The sequence below is a fragment of the Urocitellus parryii genome, chromosome X (genome assembly GCF_045843805.1).
Source record: "Urocitellus parryii isolate mUroPar1 chromosome X, mUroPar1.hap1, whole genome shotgun sequence".
Lineage (NCBI taxonomy): Eukaryota > Metazoa > Chordata > Mammalia > Rodentia > Sciuridae > Urocitellus > Urocitellus parryii.
Window position 1 is genome coordinate 61499706 of NC_135547.1, and position 22932 is coordinate 61522637.

General features: G+C 31.9%; 1 protein-coding gene across 1 annotated transcript in view; it reads right to left on the bottom strand.

The window, feature by feature from the left end:
* The window catches only part of Dach2 (dachshund family transcription factor 2), a 527975-nt gene that overhangs the window by 30579 nt on the left and 474464 nt on the right, over positions 1 to 22932 (bottom strand). The window contains exons 9-12 of the mRNA XM_077793629.1: positions 6726 to 6874; positions 6453 to 6600; positions 1353 to 1499; positions 158 to 223 (exon numbers count right to left, since the gene is read on the bottom strand). Coding sequence (XP_077649755.1) covers positions 158 to 223; positions 1353 to 1499; positions 6453 to 6600; positions 6726 to 6874 — 510 coding nt within the window. The remainder of the gene's footprint in view (positions 1 to 157; positions 224 to 1352; positions 1500 to 6452; positions 6601 to 6725; positions 6875 to 22932) is intronic.

A 22932-nucleotide genomic window follows, 5' to 3' on the forward strand; every position in this document is an offset into this window, starting at 1 on the left:
AAAAAATAAATGCAAGTTGCCACCTATGTCATTGATTAAAAGAGTTAAACATTTATTTTACTTATATGAAAAGTATTAACACAGAAGCTCATTCCCACCATATGCCCAGGGGTCACATATTAAGCAGTTGTAGCAAGAAGAACACTGTTTACCATACCTTGCATAGCAGCACTATCATGAGGAGTCCCATTTTTTTCTATTTCAATATCTGGAATTCCAGTATCTGAAATAATTGACATTCAATATTAAGGTACAATTCTGTTTTACGATTCCAGTTAAATGGAAAATTGCAGTTTGTTCCTATAGATAATGCAAAATCTTGGGCATTGTTTTTTGTTTATTTGCATGTTTTTGTTTGTTTTTATATGTTTCCATGGTAGTAGGAAGAATTATAAATTATAGCAGTATTTCACAATAGAATATAGATTTCTAGGTATACAATAAATCATGCATTTCATTCCCTAAAGATAAATTTTAAGGAAATCATTTGTTTATAAAAATCATCAGGTTAATATGCCCTGATTACAGAACAATGAAAAGATGATGGATATAGTTGCCTACATGGAAAGGTCCATTCCTTATGCTTTATTTTCTATTTGTAATATATGATAGATGGTGATAATCTCTCTATGCTAAGTGCAAATGAAGACCAAAATATGCATTATGGTTTATGGTATTTCTGTAGAACTAGCTCTAGAAGCAAATATTTTACTACTGTGTTCTTCAGATGAGCTATAAAAGCAAGTAATTAGGATGTAAAAGTGCTCCCTGTGTGTGTGTGTGTGTGTGTGTGTGTGTGTATGAATGTGTGTGTGTACATATATTTACTTGAACATTTACTTCATACTATGTCTGAGTGTAATGTACCAATGTTATGCTGTTTCAGATAAAATGAAATCAGAAAAGTGGAATTAAGATATTTCATGATTTAAGCACGTTTTCCCACAGATAAACCTTAAATGCCTCAACACTAATGTAATGTGCATCAAAGAAACCAACATCCTATATAGCTGATCAAAATTAAGTTCACCAAACATCAGCATATCTAACATCAATGGACCTGAAACACATTTCAGTGTAGGAAGGATATCAGTTTTACTGCTTCTACTGCAAAAGTCAGCAGAATTTTCTTTTTTTTATCTCCAAGAATAGGGCTTATTTTGACTGGTTTTATTCAGAACCTAACAATTTGGCCTCAAATTGATATTTTAATTTTTCCTGGACATTTTCCTTCCTTCCTTCCTTCCTTCCTTCCTTCCTTCCTTCCTTCCTTCCTTCCTTCCTTTGCTTTGTTTCTTTCTTCTTTAAATTAAGATTTATTTTGTTTACCTTAAGTCCAAATTAAACTTTACCTTTCAACATCCTCAGGCCACTGTCACTAGTTGTGGCTTGCTTAAGCGCCTGCTCCACTTGTTCCCTGCGCTTTGATTCAAATTCCAAGGCTTCCTGCAGTTTTCTTTTGGCTTTTTTCTCCTTCTTCAGGCGCTTTTGCATGGTAGCTGCAATGTGGAAAAGTATTTTGCAAAATCTTGGTCAATGAAATAGGTTTTGATGAATTATAAATGTAGATGTATTGGTTGAAACATGATCACATGTATGCTCTATAATGCACATGCATTTTTTATGGTGGTGACAGTTGGGTTGGAGAATTGTTTTCTACTTTGACTCACTACATACATTTAATAATAACAGTCAATATTTTTCTAATTTTCTAAAGAAATATACTGCTATTACTCATCAAGTTGTTGCTATTAATATTTCAAAATGCAAAAAATACCCCCCCCCCCGCAAATATCTATTAGGTTGAATACTATGGTCTTTAAAACTAAAAGTGGCAATATCCCTTTCAGTTGAATGGGACCAATTATAAAAGCAAAAAATGTATTTAATGTATTTGTTTAAATAATGCACATATCATCAGTCTTTCTCTCCCCATACAAATACACAAATACACACACACACACACACACACACACACACACACACGGAGAATAATTTTCAGCCATGATTATATAAGCAAGTTGCAAAAGTGCAACTACAGTAATGTCCATTTGGTAAGCAGGAAGGTAAAATAGAGCTAAGGAAGAGGTATACCTCAATTTTCAAAGTTTTATCTCTCAAGTAAAAACTTCAGTGTCCCTCATGCAGTTATATTTAAACTCTGAAAGCCTAAATCTAGGATAGCACCTTCAATGGAATTATTAAGTTTCAGCAATAAATTGATTCATAGCAAGGTTGTAAGCAGAGTAATACTTTTCCTAAATTAGTTTTTAAAAATTAAGTTATTGCTGTTATTGCAATAAAAGAACACTCAAAGTACATTGAGAAAACTAATAAATTATCTGATGTTTAAAAATGTTCAATGCACTCATATATAATTAAAATCTTCGAACTGAACTGAATATGTTACTAATTGTTTCAAATGTGTTCATCTCATGGTTAAATATATTTTCATATAAACTACCTTGAACAACTTGAAGAGAGTCAATTACATAAGTAAACTGCTGTGCAAATGCAAAATCTCAAAAATCTAAGGGAAAAAAACTGGAATTCTTCAGACAAAGACAATGAGAAAGTATGATTTTTATTATTTTGATGAAATACTGCTAAATAGGAATGAACATAAAAATATATTAGTATCATAATTATATTCAAATATCATTTAAACATAGCAATAAACAAATTATTCAAATTAGAAACCTAGATTTATTGAAATTAATGTGTAACTTAATGTCTTTGTCAAAACAAAATTGTGTTTCAAATAAAATTAATGATGCAAAAATATTCTATATGTTGATTCAGTTGAAATTTGTGATTTCACATACTGCAAACAATGCCAAACAGATTACATTAAAACTATTAAAATAAACAATAATAACTATAATTTATTCAGAACCAACTATGTACTGATCATTTTGCTGAGAATGTAACATATTAAGGTCTTAATTAACACTGTAAGAAAAAACACTACCATTTCCATTTATAGAAGGCCACTGAGTCTTTGAGAGGTCAAAGATATACCTAAAATGATATAACTGGTAATTGTCAAAACCTGTGTATCACATAAGTTGGTTTTTCAAAGCCTAGGGACAACAGAGTTGGTTAGTGGACCAAGGCAGATGACCCCAAAGTTTCCTGTTGTTTTATCATTCTATTATTTTAAATGTTTATTTTGCAAATAATATCATGGTATATTATTGCATATGGATATGTATGTTTAATTCAAGTAGCATAGCTACCAGCAAAAAACAATTGGGTAGAATTTTTGGTTTTAGTGTGGAGCATTTTTTTCTTTTATGGGAAAAAAGTTATAAGAATTCTTTTTCTATATTTATATGATATTACATATTTTTATATATGTAGGTTATATATTAATATTGTTTTATTATATTATTGGAGATATGTGGCATTATAACCATAATATCAACCTTCTGCCCTATCCATTCCATCAGGTGAACTTAGTTTATAATTTTGATATACTCACAATGGAGTATTACTTAGCCATAAGAATGAAAATATGGGGCTGGGGTTGTGGCTCAGTGGTAGAGCATTTGCCTAGCACATGTGAGGCCCTGGGATTGATCCTCAGCACCACATAAAAATAAATGAATAAAATAAAGGTATTGTGTCCAACTATAACTAAAAAAATACATATTAAAAAAAGAATGAAAATATGGTATTATGTTTCTACCACTCTGAACTTAGTTGACAAAACCTGTGTATCACATAAGTTGGTTTTTCAAAGCCTAGGGACAACAGAGTTGGTTAGTGGACCAAGGCAGGTAATTGATTGGACACAGGCCAATCTCAATCTATAAGTAAATAGCAGAAAGATCAGTAGAGGGAAGGGAACAGGGGGAGGGAGGAGGTGAGGGAAAGGGGAAATACTGGGAACTGAATTAGAGCAAATTATATTCCATGCTTTGTAATTATGCCAAAATAAATCCTAGTATTATGTATAAATAAAAAGATTAAAAAGTCATTTAAAATTTGGGTATACTGGATATGAGATATTCAAGTAAGCAAAAAGAAATTTAAATGATTATCTAGTTAAGTTATTGTAATAGATGAGGTTGCTGAGATTCATAGAAATGAAGTAGATAGTGTTTCAAAATTGATGAGGATAAATAGTAGTTTTCTTAGTTGTATTAGTAATTAATTACAAGTAAAATTCTAAAAACAGTGCTCAGCACATGGTAGACAGTAAGTATTATTAGCTAGTAGTAGCAACAGTACTGATGGTAATAGTAGTGGTTATAATAGTGACTAAATACTAAATGGTAGTAATTTTAGTGATGATAGTAATTATAGTAGTATTAGCCTTATCATATTATAACAAATGCTAAATTTGTTAAATACAAGTGCTTCAAGGCAAATTTTATAACTAATTATGCCTACCAGGTCTACAACTTTTTATAGGATAATAGATAATATTATAAATGTAGAACTAAAATGTCCATGAAATGTTAGTAAACAGACATTAATTGAGTTTATTCCCTAAAAAGTAGAAGTTAATTTTACTATATGTACTAGATTTTCATGAGTCAATTTAAGAAGCTTATTGTAGGGCTGGGGATGTGGCTCAAGCGGTAGTGCGCTCGACTGGCATGTGTGCGGCCCAGGTTCGATCCTCAGCACCACATACAAACAAAGATGTTGTGTCTGCCAAAAACTAAATAATAAATATTAAAAAATTCTCTCTCTCTCTCTCTCTGTCTCTCTCTCTTTAAAAAAAATAAAAAAGAAGCTTATTGTATTTAGCATATGTTTTTTTGTTTTAGAATAAAAATTTCCTTAGTAAATAAATGTGAGTTATTATGATTATTAATCATTGCACACTATTTCACATATTATCAGAGATAAACTAATTTCACCAAACTTTAAAAAAGACAATAAAGTCTTTGCTTTGTTGTATTTAATGAATTTGTTAGGTTAAGGAAAACAGGTTTCATTTTTTTAAATTCAGTGTTTGAAATTCCATTTTATATTGAACCAATGATTCCTAGGACCTAAAGAAAATATAGAGTATGTTTTCAAGCTCTTGAAACAATAATTTGTTACTTTGAGGTAGTGTAAAGTCAGTCAAGTTTACTCAAGTGTAATCATCCTTCTTTGACTAGAGTTATCCATTTGGTCTATTTTCTTTCTTTGCCTCTCCTTCACACTTTTCAACCTTTTACTTATTTTAGATTTTGTGATCCTTCAATAGAAGAATAAGCAGGGGAGAGAAAGAATCTGTATTTCATAACTTTTACTTTTTATGCTGTTTAATATTTTATGGAAAATGTACAGAAGATGTGGAAATTATGAAAGTGAAATTCTGAATCTTCTGCTCCTAGTCTTACAACTAGTCTTACATTAATTCTCCCCTAATTTATCCCCATGATCAGAGTAATTTATCCAAATGAATTCAGATCCAATGATTCACTTGCTTATATACTAATACTTCCAATCACCCATAGGATAAAATCAAAGCTAATCTTTTACAAAGTTAAAAATATTCTTCATAATTTAAATTCTACACCTATTTATGTGCATCATTTCCTACCATTCACTTCAGAAAACTCAAAGCCACTATAATAATAAACTGTTGTTTTTTTTTTTGAAAGAGAGAGAGAGAGAGAGAGAGAGAGAGAGAGAGAGAGAGAGAATTTTAATATTTATTTTTTAGTTTTCAGTGGACACAACATCTTTGTTTGTATGTGGTGCTGAGGATCGAACCCGGGCCGCAGGCATGCCAGGCGAGCACGCTACCACTTGAGCCACATCCCCAGCCCCAATAATAAACTGTTTATAGTCACCCATGGATGAAGTTTCTTTTCTCCATGCCTATGCTGATCTCCCTGCCTAGAATGCCCCACTTGGTTCCTTGCACATTCTTTTTTTCCCCCTGCTGATCCTTTAGGACTCAGATTCAGGTGTCAGCATCAGAAAATACTCCTTATATGTCCTCACCACTCCAGCAAGCCGAGCAAACAAACCCTCTATATATAATCATGAAGACTGTGCATGTTTACCATGTTTACTTCTACCACTTTTTTTTTTTAACTTTAGCTGCTTGTGCTAGTTCTCTAAAATGTAAATCCCTCAAGGACATGGACTGAGTCCATTCACTTTTTCATTCCAGAATGTAGCACTGTGCCTAGCAAGAATAAGCATTACATATGTAAGGAATTATAAGTTTATCTATATGCATTTTCTGACATTGCAAGAGAATTATAGGTATTCATTTTTCTAAATCTGGAACTAGCCCAGAGTACAGATCTAGTTCATTATTTTTTTTAGTATAAAGAGATGGACTATACATTTCTTTCGTTGTGGTTTGCATACAGTTTTTGCTTTGTATCTTATTTATTTTCAGCAATATTAAGCTATCTTTGGTAATATTTCTAATTATTATTAAAATACCTCCAACATAATATTTACTCTGTAACTGAACATGTTAAACTTACTTCTGCTTTGAAGCTCAACTGCAAGTTGTCTTTCAAGGTTTTCTCTAATCTCTCTCTCTCTATAGAGCTCCATTCGCAGTTCCTTCTTTTCTTGCTGAATCTGCTTCTCCTGGATGCGAGCATTATCCAAAGCCACTTTCAGCAGACCCTGTCAAAGTACAGCAAATGACATGCAGTTCATCTTATCTGTTTTAATTTCTCAAATACAAAATAATTTGTGTAGGTGCTAATGTCTTGTATTACATTTATTTTGTTTATAGAAATATTGTTGACCTGAATGTTGGTCAACAGAGTCTCCACGGAGGATAGACTATCAGCAAAAATGAATGGTCCAGGGAATCCAGGGGGCAAGGCCTGCCCAGGAGCCAGTTGAAGCTTGTCCAAGGGTGACTTCATCAGTGGAATTTGAACAGGTACTTCTTCTGAAAAAAAAATTATGTCAGAAGGTTCAGAAATTAACAGGTCAAATGTTTCACCAAATCACCTCCAACAGACATCTACAAATACTGATCCAAAAACTAAATGGTGGACACTCATAATTAGAAATCATACCTATTGTGCAGTTGCCTCTATTTTCTGAAGATAAGTGATTCAATACAGAACCCATGAAATTGAAACCATATTTATTGCTAAAGAAACATGAAATCTGTTGAAAAGATTTTCAGATAAATACAACTGATGTACCTGTTTATGAATATCTATAAACTAGATAATCAGACCACTTTCTAGGAATGTATAAGCTGTCTTTATTTATTTTCTCTTCAAATCTATGTATCTACCTATATACCAACCTGTCTTCATTATTTTTAACAGCTTCACTGAAGTGTAATTTAAAGACATTAAATTCAACTATTTTAGGTATATGCTTAATTTTTGGTAAATGTATGGAGTTTTCTTTCACAACCAATATTTTAGAATGTTTCAATCCCCTGCAAAAAGATTGTTCACACATATTTATAATTAATCTACTCACCCAACCTAGCTTCTGGCAGCAAGTATGCTACTCTCTTTCTAAAGTTTTACCTTTTCTGGACACAATATGTGGCTTTTTTGCCTGGATTCTTCCACTTAATATCATGTCTCTGAGGTTTATTCACATTGTGTCATATTTCCATACTTTCTTCCTTTTTATTACTAAACAGTATTCCATTGCTTACTTTTAATCTTGGGAAGTATTCTTTATGAAAAAAAGAAACCAATTAAGCCACAGAAATGCAAGTTGTATCAACCCTCACCTTTAGATTTTATACTATTTTCTTCCACATTCTCATTAATCAGATTGTCTCTTAGTACCACATAAAGAGACATCAACAGAATAATTCTCTATTAAGATGTTTCAGATTTATTTTGGACAGATATATTGAATTAGAAAGGGAATCTCGGGCTGGGGATGTGGCTCAAGCGGTAGCGCGCTCGCCTGGTATGTGTGCGGCCCGGGTTCGATCCTCAGCACCACATACCAACAAAGATGTTGTGTCCGCCGAGAACTAAAAAATAAATATTAAAAATTCTCTCTCTCTCTCTCCTCTCTCACTCTCTCTTAAAAAATAAAAGGGAATCTCTTACTTTGAGAAACATAACTACTCTGCTATCAATTTGAATTTTGGCTGACAATATTTTATATGAGATATACGAACCAGATATCAAAATTCCTCTGTAACTGAAAATGGAGACATTTTTTGACATATGTAAAATAAAAAAAAAACTGGGCTGGTCTGTAGCTCAGTGGCAGAGTGCTTGCCTAGTATGTGCAAGAAACTGGGTTTGATCCTTAGTACCATATAAAAATAAACATATAAAGGCATTCTGCCCTTCTACAACTACAAAAAATATTTTTAAAAATTAAGAAAACCTGATACACAGAGTCTTGGGATGAAACCTAACAAACAGTTACTCATAATTATAGTTCAACAGTATAATCAGGTGAATCATTAAACTTCAGTTACTCTCCTCACTGCCATTTCCTAATTTCAGCAACAGGGCATAAGTGAATGTTGAAAAATAGGCTTCTTTATGGATGGAAACAATTTTCAGTGACTTAATATATTCTAAAGAGACTCACTTAGGAAAAAGATTAGACTTAAATGTTGTCCTAACCACTTTTCAGATGGTATGGAAACAACAATAACAAAAAAAAAAAAAAAATCTAGCAAGTGGTGTGGTTCCTGTAAGGATGCAAATATTGATTTGCCATACAGTTAGACTTCATTTTTCAATTGCAAGTAGTCTACATACATAGTGAGCAGATTCTCAAACCCATTGATTTCACAGTCATCGTGTTTTGCTATGGAATTTCTTGTGTGGGAATTTGTGGCATACAATTGCGGGAAACTTCAGTGAGATTACTTAATGGGATACCATTGTCCATAAATAAAATACTCTTAATTTTCTTTTTCTAAAATCAACAGTGATAAAAATGCTAAATGATTATTTAAGAAAAGCAACCGTTTCACATTATTTGAAACCAAAAATTAACATTATTTATTGGTCTCAAAAATTCAGTAAAATGCATATATTCTCACATTAATTTTCTTCAGCACTGAAAGCTATATTTCCCTGGAACTAACTTTTAGAAAACCTAAAGAAACTGTATTTTGATCATCAATGCATAATGCATGGATTTTCTACAACTCCCTCATAGGTTTATGCCTATAATAATCATATTAATATTTATAATAAACTTAAGCATCTTATAGGATATCTCTCTGTCTCTGTCTCTCTCTCTCTTTTCTCTGTGTCTCTCAAATAACTGGTATGTTTGGAAAAGATTGAGTTTTCCAGAAAGAACAGAAAAGATCAGCACATCATCACAAATTCCTTGACTTTGTTCAACTACATGATTTCTTTTAAAATATCATCTCATAAAAATGTAGAAAAAACTAAATCCTAAAATTAACAGCTCTAATATTTTAAAAATACATTTCTCAAAAAGACAAGCACTATTATGTTTTATTTGTACTGTTTGAGGTCTGTATTTGGGTGTTGTGTTTTGCACATAAGTGCATAAAGTAGATGGAATGACTGAATACTGATCTATCAATACTAATAATGGCTAGAGAGACTGCACTTTTGAATTGATAATTATAAATCTTAAAGTATGAATTTGTATAGCAGGAAAACTCTATTTTTACAAAATGAACCACTACAAAGTTAGAATATTGACTATCTGTTGATTCAGAGACAACATAATATTTCCCCTAAATAAATATTTTGTATCAGAGACAGAGATCTTAAAAGTACTGGATTTCTTGTTATATTTCACTCTACACACATGTATAACTTCAGTGGTAAGAATCTGAGGGGCACTCTTTCTGAAAATGAAAGCATTACATTCAGTATGCACAAAACAAAATTATAACTATGTTAAAATTGCTAGAAGTCTCCTGTTTGAAGCTGAAAGAAATGTCATTAAATTGGCTGAAAGGAACATTACTATTGACTATGAAGACAGGTTGCATGGTCCATGGTTGTAATGTTGCTGTACCATAGATTGAAGTTTCAAAATAGTATTACTCTTCTTTAAAGAGATAGACACAGCTGAATTAGGTGTTGCTTGCTGCAGTGAGGATCAAATGCAAAAAGAATCATATTTCATCAGACCTAGTCAACACCAGAAAAATAAATAGAAATATAAGAGGTATGCAGGCTATGATTCATTTTGATAATCTGGCCCAAGAGAGACGCATAGAGACAGCACACAGATCTAAGCTTCTACCAAAAGACAAATAGGACACAGAGGGTGGGAACTGGGATGACAGTGTAGCAGAGGTCACATCGATTTTCAGCAGCAGTTTTCACACAGATGAGATAACCCTGGACTCTATTTGGCCCATTGTTCATATCCTACCTGTCCCACAAGCAATAAATTTTCTAGTCCTAGAAAAAGGGCAGTAAAGAAGAAGGATTCTACTTATGACTTCTTATGATTAAGTTTCTGTGCTAACCAAACATGCTTTTCAGACCAAGGTCACATTGCATGTTAGGGTCTGTAATAACCCCAAACTAGTAGAAGCATATTAGTCTTAGTGTATATGAGTAGAAACTGTGAAACTATTCATCAGAATTTTTTTTCTGATTTAAATCACATGCTTCAAAAATGACTGATAAATGCATTTGAAATTTATTTCAATCTTATAATAGATCTTCACATCTGAATGGCATTTAAATTTTGTTCAGAGATGGAATAAATGCAATGTTACATAGAAATATATCAGGTGAGCTTGAGAAATCCTAATTGGCAATAAAATTAAAAATGGGAAAATACTTGAAACATAGATTGTCAGTTTAATAAAAGCAGCTCTTTGCGATCCTGAGAAAGGGTTTTGATTTTTAAAAAAACTGATATATATATATATATATATATATATATATATATATATATATATATACACATACACACACACGCACACACACACACACCTGTATCAGCATATATAACACAATGGTTTAAATTTTAAAAAATAAACCTAACACAACTGTAATCTGGTCAAGGACATGAGCAACCTCTCCAATTATTGATGTAATGTGGAGACCACTTCTATTGAGCCTGTTTGTTAAACCTGCCATACTTTGTAATAGCACTTGGGGATCCACATAAACAATAAGCTCTTTATTTTAATTTCTTGCTTGGGGTCCAGATGAATAGATGCAAAAGTTAATAAGAACTTTAATTGTAGAATAAAGTAAATATATGGTAAATGCTCCAAGTAGAAAAATCCCCTTGAAAATTAAAGTCAAGGCTCCTGGAGACATTTTATATGATGCCAGTGCTTATTCTCCCACTTTTTTGTAGAGCTAAGTATTTACTTTCCTCTGGGCTTTGAGGATTATGATTCAGGAATAGAAATTGAACACAGATGACTCACTGAGCAGTGGAAAAATGCAGCTACCTACCAGGTCATCAGTTTTATTCTTTAACAAGTAAATTATATTCCATTATTTGATTTGAGAGCTTTCCCCTAAATACAGCTGGCCCAAGGGACTTTCTTTTGTCAATGTCATTAGTATTACATTCAGCACAAGCAAGACACCTGCTTCCCTCTCCCAAACTAAAGAACAATAACAACAAAATGACCAACTGCTGTGTAATGATGTGACCTGCATGAATATAGGGAAGCCTTCATGGACTCAACTGAACAATGACTCCTCAAGTGCTACAATCATCAAATGTGGAAAAGAAAAACCTTATCCCAAAATTGTTTGGGGAGATGAAATAAAAATAATGCAAATAAATGGAAACAGAAAACTAGTAGAAAATGAATGAAAGGCTATCAACCTGAGAAACTAAGATCGAATACTGCTAAAACCAATTATGTTCCTCTTTTGCTCTGGATCCTTAGATTAGCAATTTGGCATAACAGGCTCCTCTATGAATTATGAATTGGAATTAAATCATCTCTCAGATAAAATATTATGCCAATAACAAATATTAGGTCCAATGAAGGCCTTGCAGGAAGTATGATACCTAGTCATTAAGGAACTGATAAATTATTTTGGAAAAAAAATAAGTAAGTTGCAGAAGCAGACAATTAAGCATGAATCACAAAGCGCAGATTGTTAACTGCCTCTACTTCAAAGAAGGAGGGGAGTCACATTTCTGTGGCAAACATTCAAACTTACTTATCACTGAGCTGAAAAGTGTTCTCTCAAAATTTCCACAAGATATTGTGTATTAGCAAAAAATTGTTCCTTGTTTAATGTTGAAAAATCTAGACTAAATAGTGCTAAACATTTTTCCTTAATGCAAGGTTGCAGATACTTTATAAGAAGCTTAGTGAAATCTGAATTTCAGGTAAATAGCAAATCATTTTTTAATATAGGCATGTCCAAAAATACTCCATTGGTCATCCTTATGCTAAAAGTGATTTGTCAGTTATCTGAAATTAAAACTTCACACAGCATAATAATACATATTCTTTTGCTAAAACTTTTAAAGCAGAACATCTCATAGCCTTTAAAATGCAAATGCCAATTAATCTGATTTGGTAATTGCACAGTGTCTAAAAGATCATACTGTACCCCACGAATATGCACAGTTATTATGTGCCAGTTAAAAATTAAAATGGGGGCTAGGATTGTGGCTCAGCGGTAGAGCACTCGCTTAGCATGCGCGGGGCTCTGAGTTCGATGCTCAGCACCACATAAGAATAAATAAATGGAATAAAGGCATTGTGTCCAACTACAACTAAAAAAAAGTTAAAAATAATTAAAATGGAAATACTAAATATTAACACATGTTATATATTATAATAAGCAGCTGAGAGCAGAGCGATACAGAGCCAGATACTGGACCTTTAATACTCTGTAAAGTATAAGCAACTATGTGTTTGAATCTCAACTTTATTATTTTCAAGCCCCTGGAAAAGTAACTTAACTATTCTGTGACTCAGTGTCCTCTTCTGTAAAGTTAGAAATATGACAACAAAATTACCTCTTAGGATTGTTGTAAAGAGTAGTAAAGTTCATAGAATAATGCCTGACCCAAAGTAAATGCAATATAAATGTTAAGTGGTCATTGAGAAGGACAGAAACATAGTAATGTATTTGACCACCTAAGCATCTATTAACTAACCTTATGAAACACCATGTTTTGAAAGATCATTCGAGTCTGTTTTTACATTCAATTAGGTCAATAGACTAATTTTAATGGCTCTTAACCACGGACTGTTCCTAACCAAGAGTCACTGTGCTGCCCAGAGGACATTTGGCAGTAGGTGGAAATGACTTTATTTTTATTTATTTATTTATTTTTTTGCTTGTCAAATCTGGTATGAGTGGTGGGAAGAAGTCTACTACTGACATCTAGTGGGAGAGACCAAGAATACTGCAAAATAACCTGCAATTTAGGACAGCCCTGTCCCCATCCCCAACAACAACAAAAAAAAATTATCTGGCAAAATGTCAATACTGGTTGAGAACCAGTGGTCTAGACTTACAAAGGAAAACCTCAATGAATGGACACTTAAATATATCTCCATTTCTCCTCTTAACTTCTAGAATTTAATAAGCTTGCTAAGAAAATAAGGTTCAAATCAATAATTGAGAACTAATTGCTTTAAAAAGTGAGTTTTAGAATGTTTGTGCATTTAATGTGAGGATTATGAGCCTTCATTCTTTGCTTAACTGTCACTCTACAGTGAAACCTTTTCTGTTCCTCCTATTAAGAACTGCAACCTGCTCTCCTATTCCCACCCTCCTTTAACATGCTTTCTTTTTTCCTGCAAAATTTACTATCATATAAATTATACATATAATTTTCTTATTTATTTTTATTATTTATTTCATCATACTACATGTAATCTTCTCAAGATCTGAGGCCCTTTCCTAGTTTTTATTTTATCACTGCTGCCTTCCTCAGTATATTGAATGAAAACTATATCTATGTGTAACCCTTGCTATGATTTTGGATATGTGGACTGGTAATCTCAAATCCATGTAAGACTTCTAATAATCAGATTTATTCCACTATTTCTATTGAAAAAATACAAGATTCTACTTAAATTTGTAATCTTAAAATATTTTTACCTGTATGTGGTGGGAGGAAGGAAGAAAAGATGGAAGTAAAATATTACTTGTCTACTCAGCCTTTCCAATAAAATCAACAAATATTATAATTTAGAAATAGTTTACAAATTAAAATTTTACAGTATTGAAAACTAGCTTTATAGTTGTCATAAAATATCTAACATGAATTTATTGAACTTTTCTACATATCATAATCTTTGAGTAAAAAAATATAATAAGTGTGAATCTTTCTGACCCATATACCTACTTTCCAATTTTCTGTGAGATGATCTATTATTGTATCAGAGATAAAGCAAATCTGGCTTATTTGTTTTGTTTCACCTGTAGATTTTCTAAAGCCTAGAAATAAATAAATGCTAATTTTCAAGAATAGAAAGAATGTTCATGTGGAGACAAGGATTTAATCCAAAAAAATACAAGGAAGACAGAAATTTCTGATATAAACAACTAATCAGCAACAGAGGCATGAATACAAACCTCTTGCCCAGAAAACCAGCCTGGCTACTTCTGTGTGTAATGCTGCAGAGAACATTACATGAGTAGAAAGGAATCAAATAACAGTATGAATCATAAATTGGCAAACATGAGGCATGACTGGAGTAGGGGCAAGGTGGGAAACAGCTGATATTTTAAAGAGTTTAAGATAGATGGGGCACTACACATTTCCATACAATTAGATAACTCTTCCATGTAATAATATTTTGTCATTGTCTGCAAAATGGACTTAGGGTTCCCATACAGGCTTCCTTTTAGGCTTAGCAGGGGTTCAGTCATCTGGCTGAATGCAGAGGCTGTAAAGCAGATTTCTCATTTTGCCTCACTGCCAAGAGATGTTCAGTCCTTTCCATCAACCAGGGGAGAAAAACCTCTGTTCTTAATCTGTTAGAAATCAGAAAGGAAAATTTATTGATCTGACCTGGTAATTCCAGTGTCACCTTTAAAGTCACTGCATTCTCCTCTTCCTACCCCTTTTAGCTAACATAGCTAAGTAGAGAAGATCATGGAAAAGTACAATGGTAAAGTTTATTAATCAAATAAAATACAGAAGTAGCTCTCAAACATTATCATGCTTAAGAATACTCCAGAGTCTTTCAAAACTGCATTTCCCACTCCTAGAGTTTCCAATTCAGTAGGTTTAGGGTAGGGCCTAGAAACCTGAATTTCTAAGTATCTAATGCTAATGTTTCTAGTATATGATGAAACTTTGAGAATCCACTGGGCAGTATAAAAGTCATTATTTTCTGTATTTGGTGGATTGATATAAAGCAAATTAGATCCCATGTGTGTCTGATTATGTCAAAATGAACCCTAACATTATGTATAACTTTATGCACTAATAAAATTTTTTAAAATAAATACTTCTAAAAAGATGATTAAAGTTGTTTTCTATCACTTCATTTTGTATAAATAGTTGTCATTCAGATTTCAAGAAATTATTTCAAAATGATACCTAATTTTATGTATCATCAAAACTTCAAGAAATTGAATAAAGTTAAGGAGGCACATCAAGTAACTTGTTCTAAAGATTCAGAGATCCTGAAAAACAATTTATGCTATAGTAAAAATATATAATAGATTTATTTATAACAAGAATCAGTAAATTAAATAGAAAAATCACAAGCCTACACAAAGGCAAATTATTCCTCTTTATTAAATAAGCAATTGATTAACAAAAAAAAAACAGCTGATGTCAACCTTAGATACTATTTGTATTCAAAAATGTGAAAAGTGAGAGTATTGTGGCACAAGTGAGATTAAAAAACAAATGTGATTCAAAATTAGAATGACACCATCATGGAAAACTTGTCAAAAATAATCAATGTAATAAGCAATTTATGGTGTGTCACCTCTTATAAATGCTTTAATAAGGAATGTGTAAGTAATTGTACGTGTTTAGAACTTACATCAATATGCTCACTAATAACTGTGCAATTATCTTTTCAAAATATGTATATAATGATAATATTGTTTATTTTACCACAGTACCAGTGATATAAAATTTGGGAATCTTCTGTTTAAATGTTCTGTTTCTCTCCTTTTCTTGTTTTTTGGGATACCCACATATACATACATACACACATACTCATATTCACAGTTAGTGAGAATACATACTGATTTTTCAGTCTTAAGTTAAAAAAAAAAATGAGGCATTGAGGCATCATATTTTCATGAAAGAAAAAACTGTTTTTTCCTAGTAAATGAGTCTTGAAATCATTATTGCAACATTACTATAATCCTAACCAGTTCAGAATGACTTCAGTCATTTAATTTATTATACAAAGCTAAATTTTCTTTAAAAATATTTTCATTATTAAGACATTACTTGGGTATTCTTCATTTACAGTTCTAGTCAGTTTGTGGGCTTAATTCAATTTCATCTTCAATCACAATAGTCACACTTACATATATATATATATATATATATATATATATATATATATTTTTTTTTTATCAGAAACACTTTAAGTACTCAGTTTTACATGGCATGGTAATCTAAATTAAAGTGAATCTATACCCTTGTAAGTTGAAGAGTATGGTATTGCTCTCCTCTAGTAAGTATCAGACAAACATAGTTTGCCTACATGACAAAGAGGAATATTTCTAAAGAATCACAATTAAAACCTTTTTTTTGGTGGTGCTGTGAATTGAACCCAGGACCTTGTGCATGCCAGGCAAGCACTCTAGCAACTGAGCTATATCCCCAGCCCACAATTAAAAACTTTTTACAAATTTATGGTGCAATTTAACTTGATGGTGAAAGGTTGGTAGGGTGGGTGCTTGTTGCTTCCTGTTTTTCTGTGTGCTTGGCAGGGCACTGTTGAAGTCTTGAGAGCTGTTTGCTAATCTTGTTCCCAGAATGTGCTGTCCCCTACTGCCAAACCGTAGAATGTACTCCCTCACAGGGTTGCACACAAACCGCCCACTCGCCCTGACCTGGCAATGAACTTCCCTCCCTGCCCTCTCCAAGGAAAGTATATAAGCTCTGCTTAAGCTGTTCTCGGGGCTCTCTGCTCTATTCAAGTGAGCTCTGAGCCCCAGCATGCTGGACCCCCAATAAACCCTTTGCTGTTGCATGAGACAGTCTCTTGGTGGTCTCTTCCTCTGACGCTTGCCTGACCTTTACTATGGTTTATATAAGTCCAAATCATCAGGTACCCCTCTTATGATTTTTAAACTTTTCCCCTCTGAGTCTACTATTCTACTTACAACAAAATAAACATAACTAAATCTATGTGTTGGGCTATTAAATTTTTAATGTCAATCTTCCTGTTTATAGAATAAAAACAATTGCCTCAAAGAGTGTTTGTGGGAAGTTTAAGAGAGAAAAAAATGGTGTAAGCATCTAGTACAGTACTTAGAATACAGTATACCCTCAAGAAAGATTGGCTGAATCTGAAGCTATGCTAGCCTTTCAGATATGAAATACACAAGAAATAGAAGAGTACTCAATATACATTGATTCCACGATTTGACCATGAAATTTCTTTTTAAAAAGTTTTTTCCTAATTAATTGAGTAAAGCCCTTAGTTAATGTAAGAAGAACAATAAAGGTCTTGTAACATTGTATTTTGTTTCCCAAATAACCATACAAAAATAAACTGGTAATTTTGTAAGCAATATCTCTCAGTTTAGTACCAATATAGTTGGAAGACTTCAGGCTCACATTATTTGAGTTTTTTCCCTTAAATTTAATTTTGGTTGCATTTTATTCTCTTGGAGATTTGAAAGTTTAAGATAAGTGTGCTTTCTATTAAGAAAACAGGAAAAATCTACTCGAAAATTTTCCTGGTAAGTTTGGCCTTATTTTCTTAATGTTGAAATTCCTTTACTCACCTTCATTACAAATATTTATAGATCCATATGGAATAGCAGATGTTGATGCAAAGACACTACAGATATTTTTCACTTTCACTGATAACTCTAGTACATGAGAATGTTTTCCCTCATCTTCTGTCATTAGATATTTAATTTGAAAAAAAATCTAATATGTTCACCAAATATCAAAGTTTAGAATTATTATAAGATCATCTATATGTGAAGGTTGGGCCTATGCAGACAGCATAGAGTTTGATGTTTTCATTAGGCCACAAATATTTGTTAAACACGTTTAACAATGTTTCAAAGCTTGAAACATAAAGGGAAATTTTTATTCAGTTTTTGACCTTCAGTAACCTTTAGATAACTATAAATTCTTGCTCTTTTCTTTCCCTATCTGATCCTATCTTTATATATACATATAGTCAGTGATATTTCTTTTGGGAAACAACTGTAATTTTAAGATTTACTTTTACAAAATACCTCACAAACATTAAATGTGGGAGCTTAACATTTTGAATTTCTATGAATATTTAAATATTGTGAACTGAATAGCTAGAGAAACTTTGTAAAGAAACTTTGTAAAGAGAAACTTTGTAAAGAAAGAAATATAAGTAGAAATTTAAAATTAATATCTAATATATTTCAACATTAGTAACTATAGTATAGATAAAATCTATAGTATAATCAAACTTGAGCAACTAGATTTGTCATATATTCCAATTCTATTAAATTAGTATATTTATGTGATTACTTTATTTGAATATAGCACCTTAAGAATGAGCATTATAATATTTGGAATGTCCTTAAAGAATGTGGCAGCATCACCTGGGCAGCTGTATTTAACCATCTATCTCAGAGATTGTCATTTTCCTGATCCTGTTTGATCACTAAGGAAGATTACTTTGCTCACTGCCTTTCAATCTTGTCATCTCCCCTTCCTTATTCAGTTCCCATTCACATCTTTCCAGTGTGAATGTCCAAATACCATATTTTATACACAAAATTAAAATTATCACCTCTTCTTTGTTATGGACATTGGAGTCCATTTTATTTTCAGTTCACATATTTGTATTAACAGATGATTAAAAGTGCTATCTATGGTCAGCCTACAATTCTCAAGCATAATCAATATCAAATTTTCTTGAGAGAATTTACTAGAAAACCCATGCCACAGTCTAATATTTACCTATCACAGTTTCAGAAACAGAATACATATTAAGACAATATTGCCAGGGAGTAAAAAGTAATACAACATGCTATTTAAGTCTGAACATCGAAGTGTATTTGCTTTACTGTTTTGGCTACAAATTCCCAGAAGATAGATTCTTACATGGATATTTACAATACATGTTATCTTCCCTTATTTGCCCCAGAAAGTGAGCCTTGTGGTTATCAAACTTCTACTACTGACATCTCATAGTTACTTAAACTTTATTGTCACCTTCCAAATACTTGAAGCACACAGATGCATTTCCAGGCCCCAGGTAATTATTTCTTATTTATTTTCCAATGGAATTAAACATGTTATAGTGGAATTTTTGCAATTATGTCTTCCTCTTCTTAGACTTCACAAATACTGAACCCCATATCACCACTGAAGCCAAAAAGTGTGCATAAAATAATGATAGGATCTCTATAGGTATAAAGTACTCTAATAAAATAGAGGGATGAAATAAAAACAATTATTCCAATCTGCTTTAATAAAACAGTGACATTAAAACTGCATTACTCTTATGATACTGACATTCCCATTGGTATTTTTTGTATACCCTTCGAAAGTTGTTCACCTTGTTCAAATGGCACCAGATCTTTTTGCAATATTGTTTGTGTACAAGCAGATACAAGGTTTGTAGAGAATTTATCTAGGGAGCAATAAAACTGGTGGAAAACATATTTCTCTATGGTGTTTTAGTACTTTGAAAAATTCAATCACAGGGAAAAATGTTTTGCTGTAAACATCTTAAAAGCCTTATAAAGGCAACAAATTCCTATAGCACCTGTTTAAATAATTTTAAGAGTGAGAATAGGTGTTACTATATACCAAAGCTCAAATTTCTTTTATTTCCTTGATTTTTACAGGCTTGGTTCTTGATATTTTAAAAGGATTAAAGTGCAATACAATCTGTTTGCTAGTATAAAAATGAATAATTTGGATATTAATTAGGAATATCACAATATTTTCCAAAATGAAACCAGAAATTGCATTTTCCCTCCAGCATAGTTTTTATTCTTTCTGCAAAAGGCATTTTTTTATTACCATAATTTAGAAAAGGAAAATGACATTTTACATGCTCAGTATGCTGTATATATTTTTGTATATTTCAAATATCAAGAGTGAAAAAATGCCCTCAGAGTAAAGCAATTTATTTAATTTAGATGAAAAGATAGTTACATCCTAAATTCAGGATTTTGAGAGTTGAAATTTTGGAATATGTGCTTTTGTTTTTATTCTTTTTCAATTTTTAGGTCTTTGGAATTAAGTTCCTCCCTGCTTTATTTTGCCTTCTACTAAGTCCTCATAAATATTAATTTCATTTTTATGAACAAGAAGTGATAGTGATGATATGTAGGTATGTGTGTGTTTATGTGTATGAAGACAGAGTATATTGATACAGTCATACTTGCCTTATGCCCCCCAAATGTATTTTCTCATATGCATCTCTATACTCAATTTTATTAACTAGCACCATTCCTCAAAATTTACTATCAATTTCCAATTATTTTTTTCTAAATACTACAGTTGTAATAATGAAATGTAAAACCTCCACCAAGTACTTCTTATTCAGCTGTCTTTTTCAATTATGTTATATGCCTGTCAAAATACTGAAGTCTGTTAAACATCTCATAAAAGTTCAGCATTCCTTTCTGCCTCTTAAAGATATTTACACTTTCGAAGAAGGCAAATGTATTGTTATTTTTGTTAGACTCTTTATAGTGTTAATAAGTAAAGCCCAGTGTATTTTTAGGAATTACTTTTACTCTTAACTTCAGTATTGCACCAACCTCCTACTGAAAACTTTCACTGATATGTTATATCATGACATGAAGATACTGGGAAAGGAAACCTACTCTTTTATTTAGGCCATTTATCATCTAACCATAAATCTGAAGCAAATAAGACTTCATACAGAACAAAATGAAGAAAAAAGGTGAGGAATCAGATATGAAGATATAGGGAAGATCAGTGGAGTAGAAGAAGAAGATCCAAAGGGAGGGAGGAGGGACTTGAAAGGGGAAGAAATGCTGAATGAATTTAACAAAATTACATTATATGTATGTATAAATATACTACAGTAAATTCCACTTTTATTTATATCTATAAAGCACCAATCAAAAATAGAAAATAAATGATTGAAAAGAGTAAAGGAAGGTGAATAGGGAGAGAGCAGAGAAGAGGGAGAGAAAGGGGCATAGGGAATCAAAATAGAGAAATCAAATTTCATGCCTGTATGACTTTGTCAAAATGAACTAAACAATTATATGTAACTATAATTCTTTAATAAAAATGACTCATGATATCATTCTTAATTTTGTCATTTTTGCCATCTATTACCAAGTCTTGAATCCTCTTCACTCTTCACTCTTGCTTCTCACATATCTACTGTGTAAAAGGGTCCTCTTAATGCATTCTTCAGAATATCTCTGTTTCAATAACCTCCAACTTGGATAGTTAAAATAGCTTCCTAAACAGGAATCGAAAGTTTTGATATTTTATTACACTGTATCATTTTGGACATTAATGCTTGATCAATGCCCCAAATCAACAGTAACTCCTGTGAACAAACCAATAGGCCTTACAGGATCTCCATAGTTTTACTCCACCTTTTATGTTTTATCCACAAATACTCCACTATAAAAATCACAAAATTACTTTACTGCTTATCACATACTTCTCACAAACTTTTCTCAATTCTATAGTTTTTATTAAAAAATATTTCCCCACTCCAAGATGTTAAACTAAACCTTAAATAGCTTAAATGAATAATATCCATTAAACCTTTTTCTATCTCATCCCAGAATAATCTTACACTTTTTTGAAATACTATAAATACTCTGACCGCATATATAGCATTTTTACTGTCTACTTGAATATGTTTCTCATTATATTACTTATATTTTTTAAGTAACTAAATTTTCATATGTTAATTTCTTAAATCCCTCACTAGACATTAATTACTTGAGAGTGGAGACTATTGTTCTTATCATTTGCTCTTTCTTTTTCAGAGGATACAATTTTGCTTTGCTACTCAGTAGATATTAAAGAAATATTTGTAATTTGTTTTCTAAATTGCATTGGATGAAAAAGCACAAGATTTTATTTAAAAGACTATGTTGCCTAGAAAGCACACATAATGACTTAGAATACCTAAGCTTAAGGGTAAATAGATCCTACATTCTGAGTGCTTGGAAAATTCCCATGATCCCTATTTATCAAATGAACATTCAACAGGATAAGAGTCATTGTGTTGTTGGAGTAAAATTGTTACAAACAATGTATATATCTAGTCATCAGAAAATCTGCAAAATTATGGAATTTTTCAGTTATTAATCTCTATTTGATCAAATCTTATTCCCCCAATTCAAAATGAAACCATATTTCTAGGTGGAAAAATAAATGTGTGATTCTCCTAAAACTACTTGAGAACATTTCTTTAGGCAGCTCTTTAGGCTTGGTGTGAACTAGATTCTTATTATTTTAATGTTAATCACCTAAGATTTGTTCATCCTTAGAAGAATATGTTACTTAAAAATTAGAGTTACGGTTCACTTCCATTTTTTAACATTTTGTAATTCTAAATTTTAAATTTGAAGATTCCAAGGTTTTGTGTACCTTTTTTATTATCTGCATCAAATCTGATATCTGAATGCTGTCCTTACAAAAAATAAAAATGAGTCAAAGTGATAATACAACTCAAGCTGCATTTATACATACAACTCTATTGATCTTTTTCTTTTAATCATCTTATGTAAAACATTTAGTAAATTTAGAGAAAATGAGACTAAAACAATTATCTTGCAAAACTGGCATGTTTTCAAAGTGAATTGATTGTCCAATTCAATATGAATGGCTAAACTCTGTGTGTGTGTATATGCATGTGTGATAGGCAAGTGCATATAAAATTTAAAGCCACCTTCT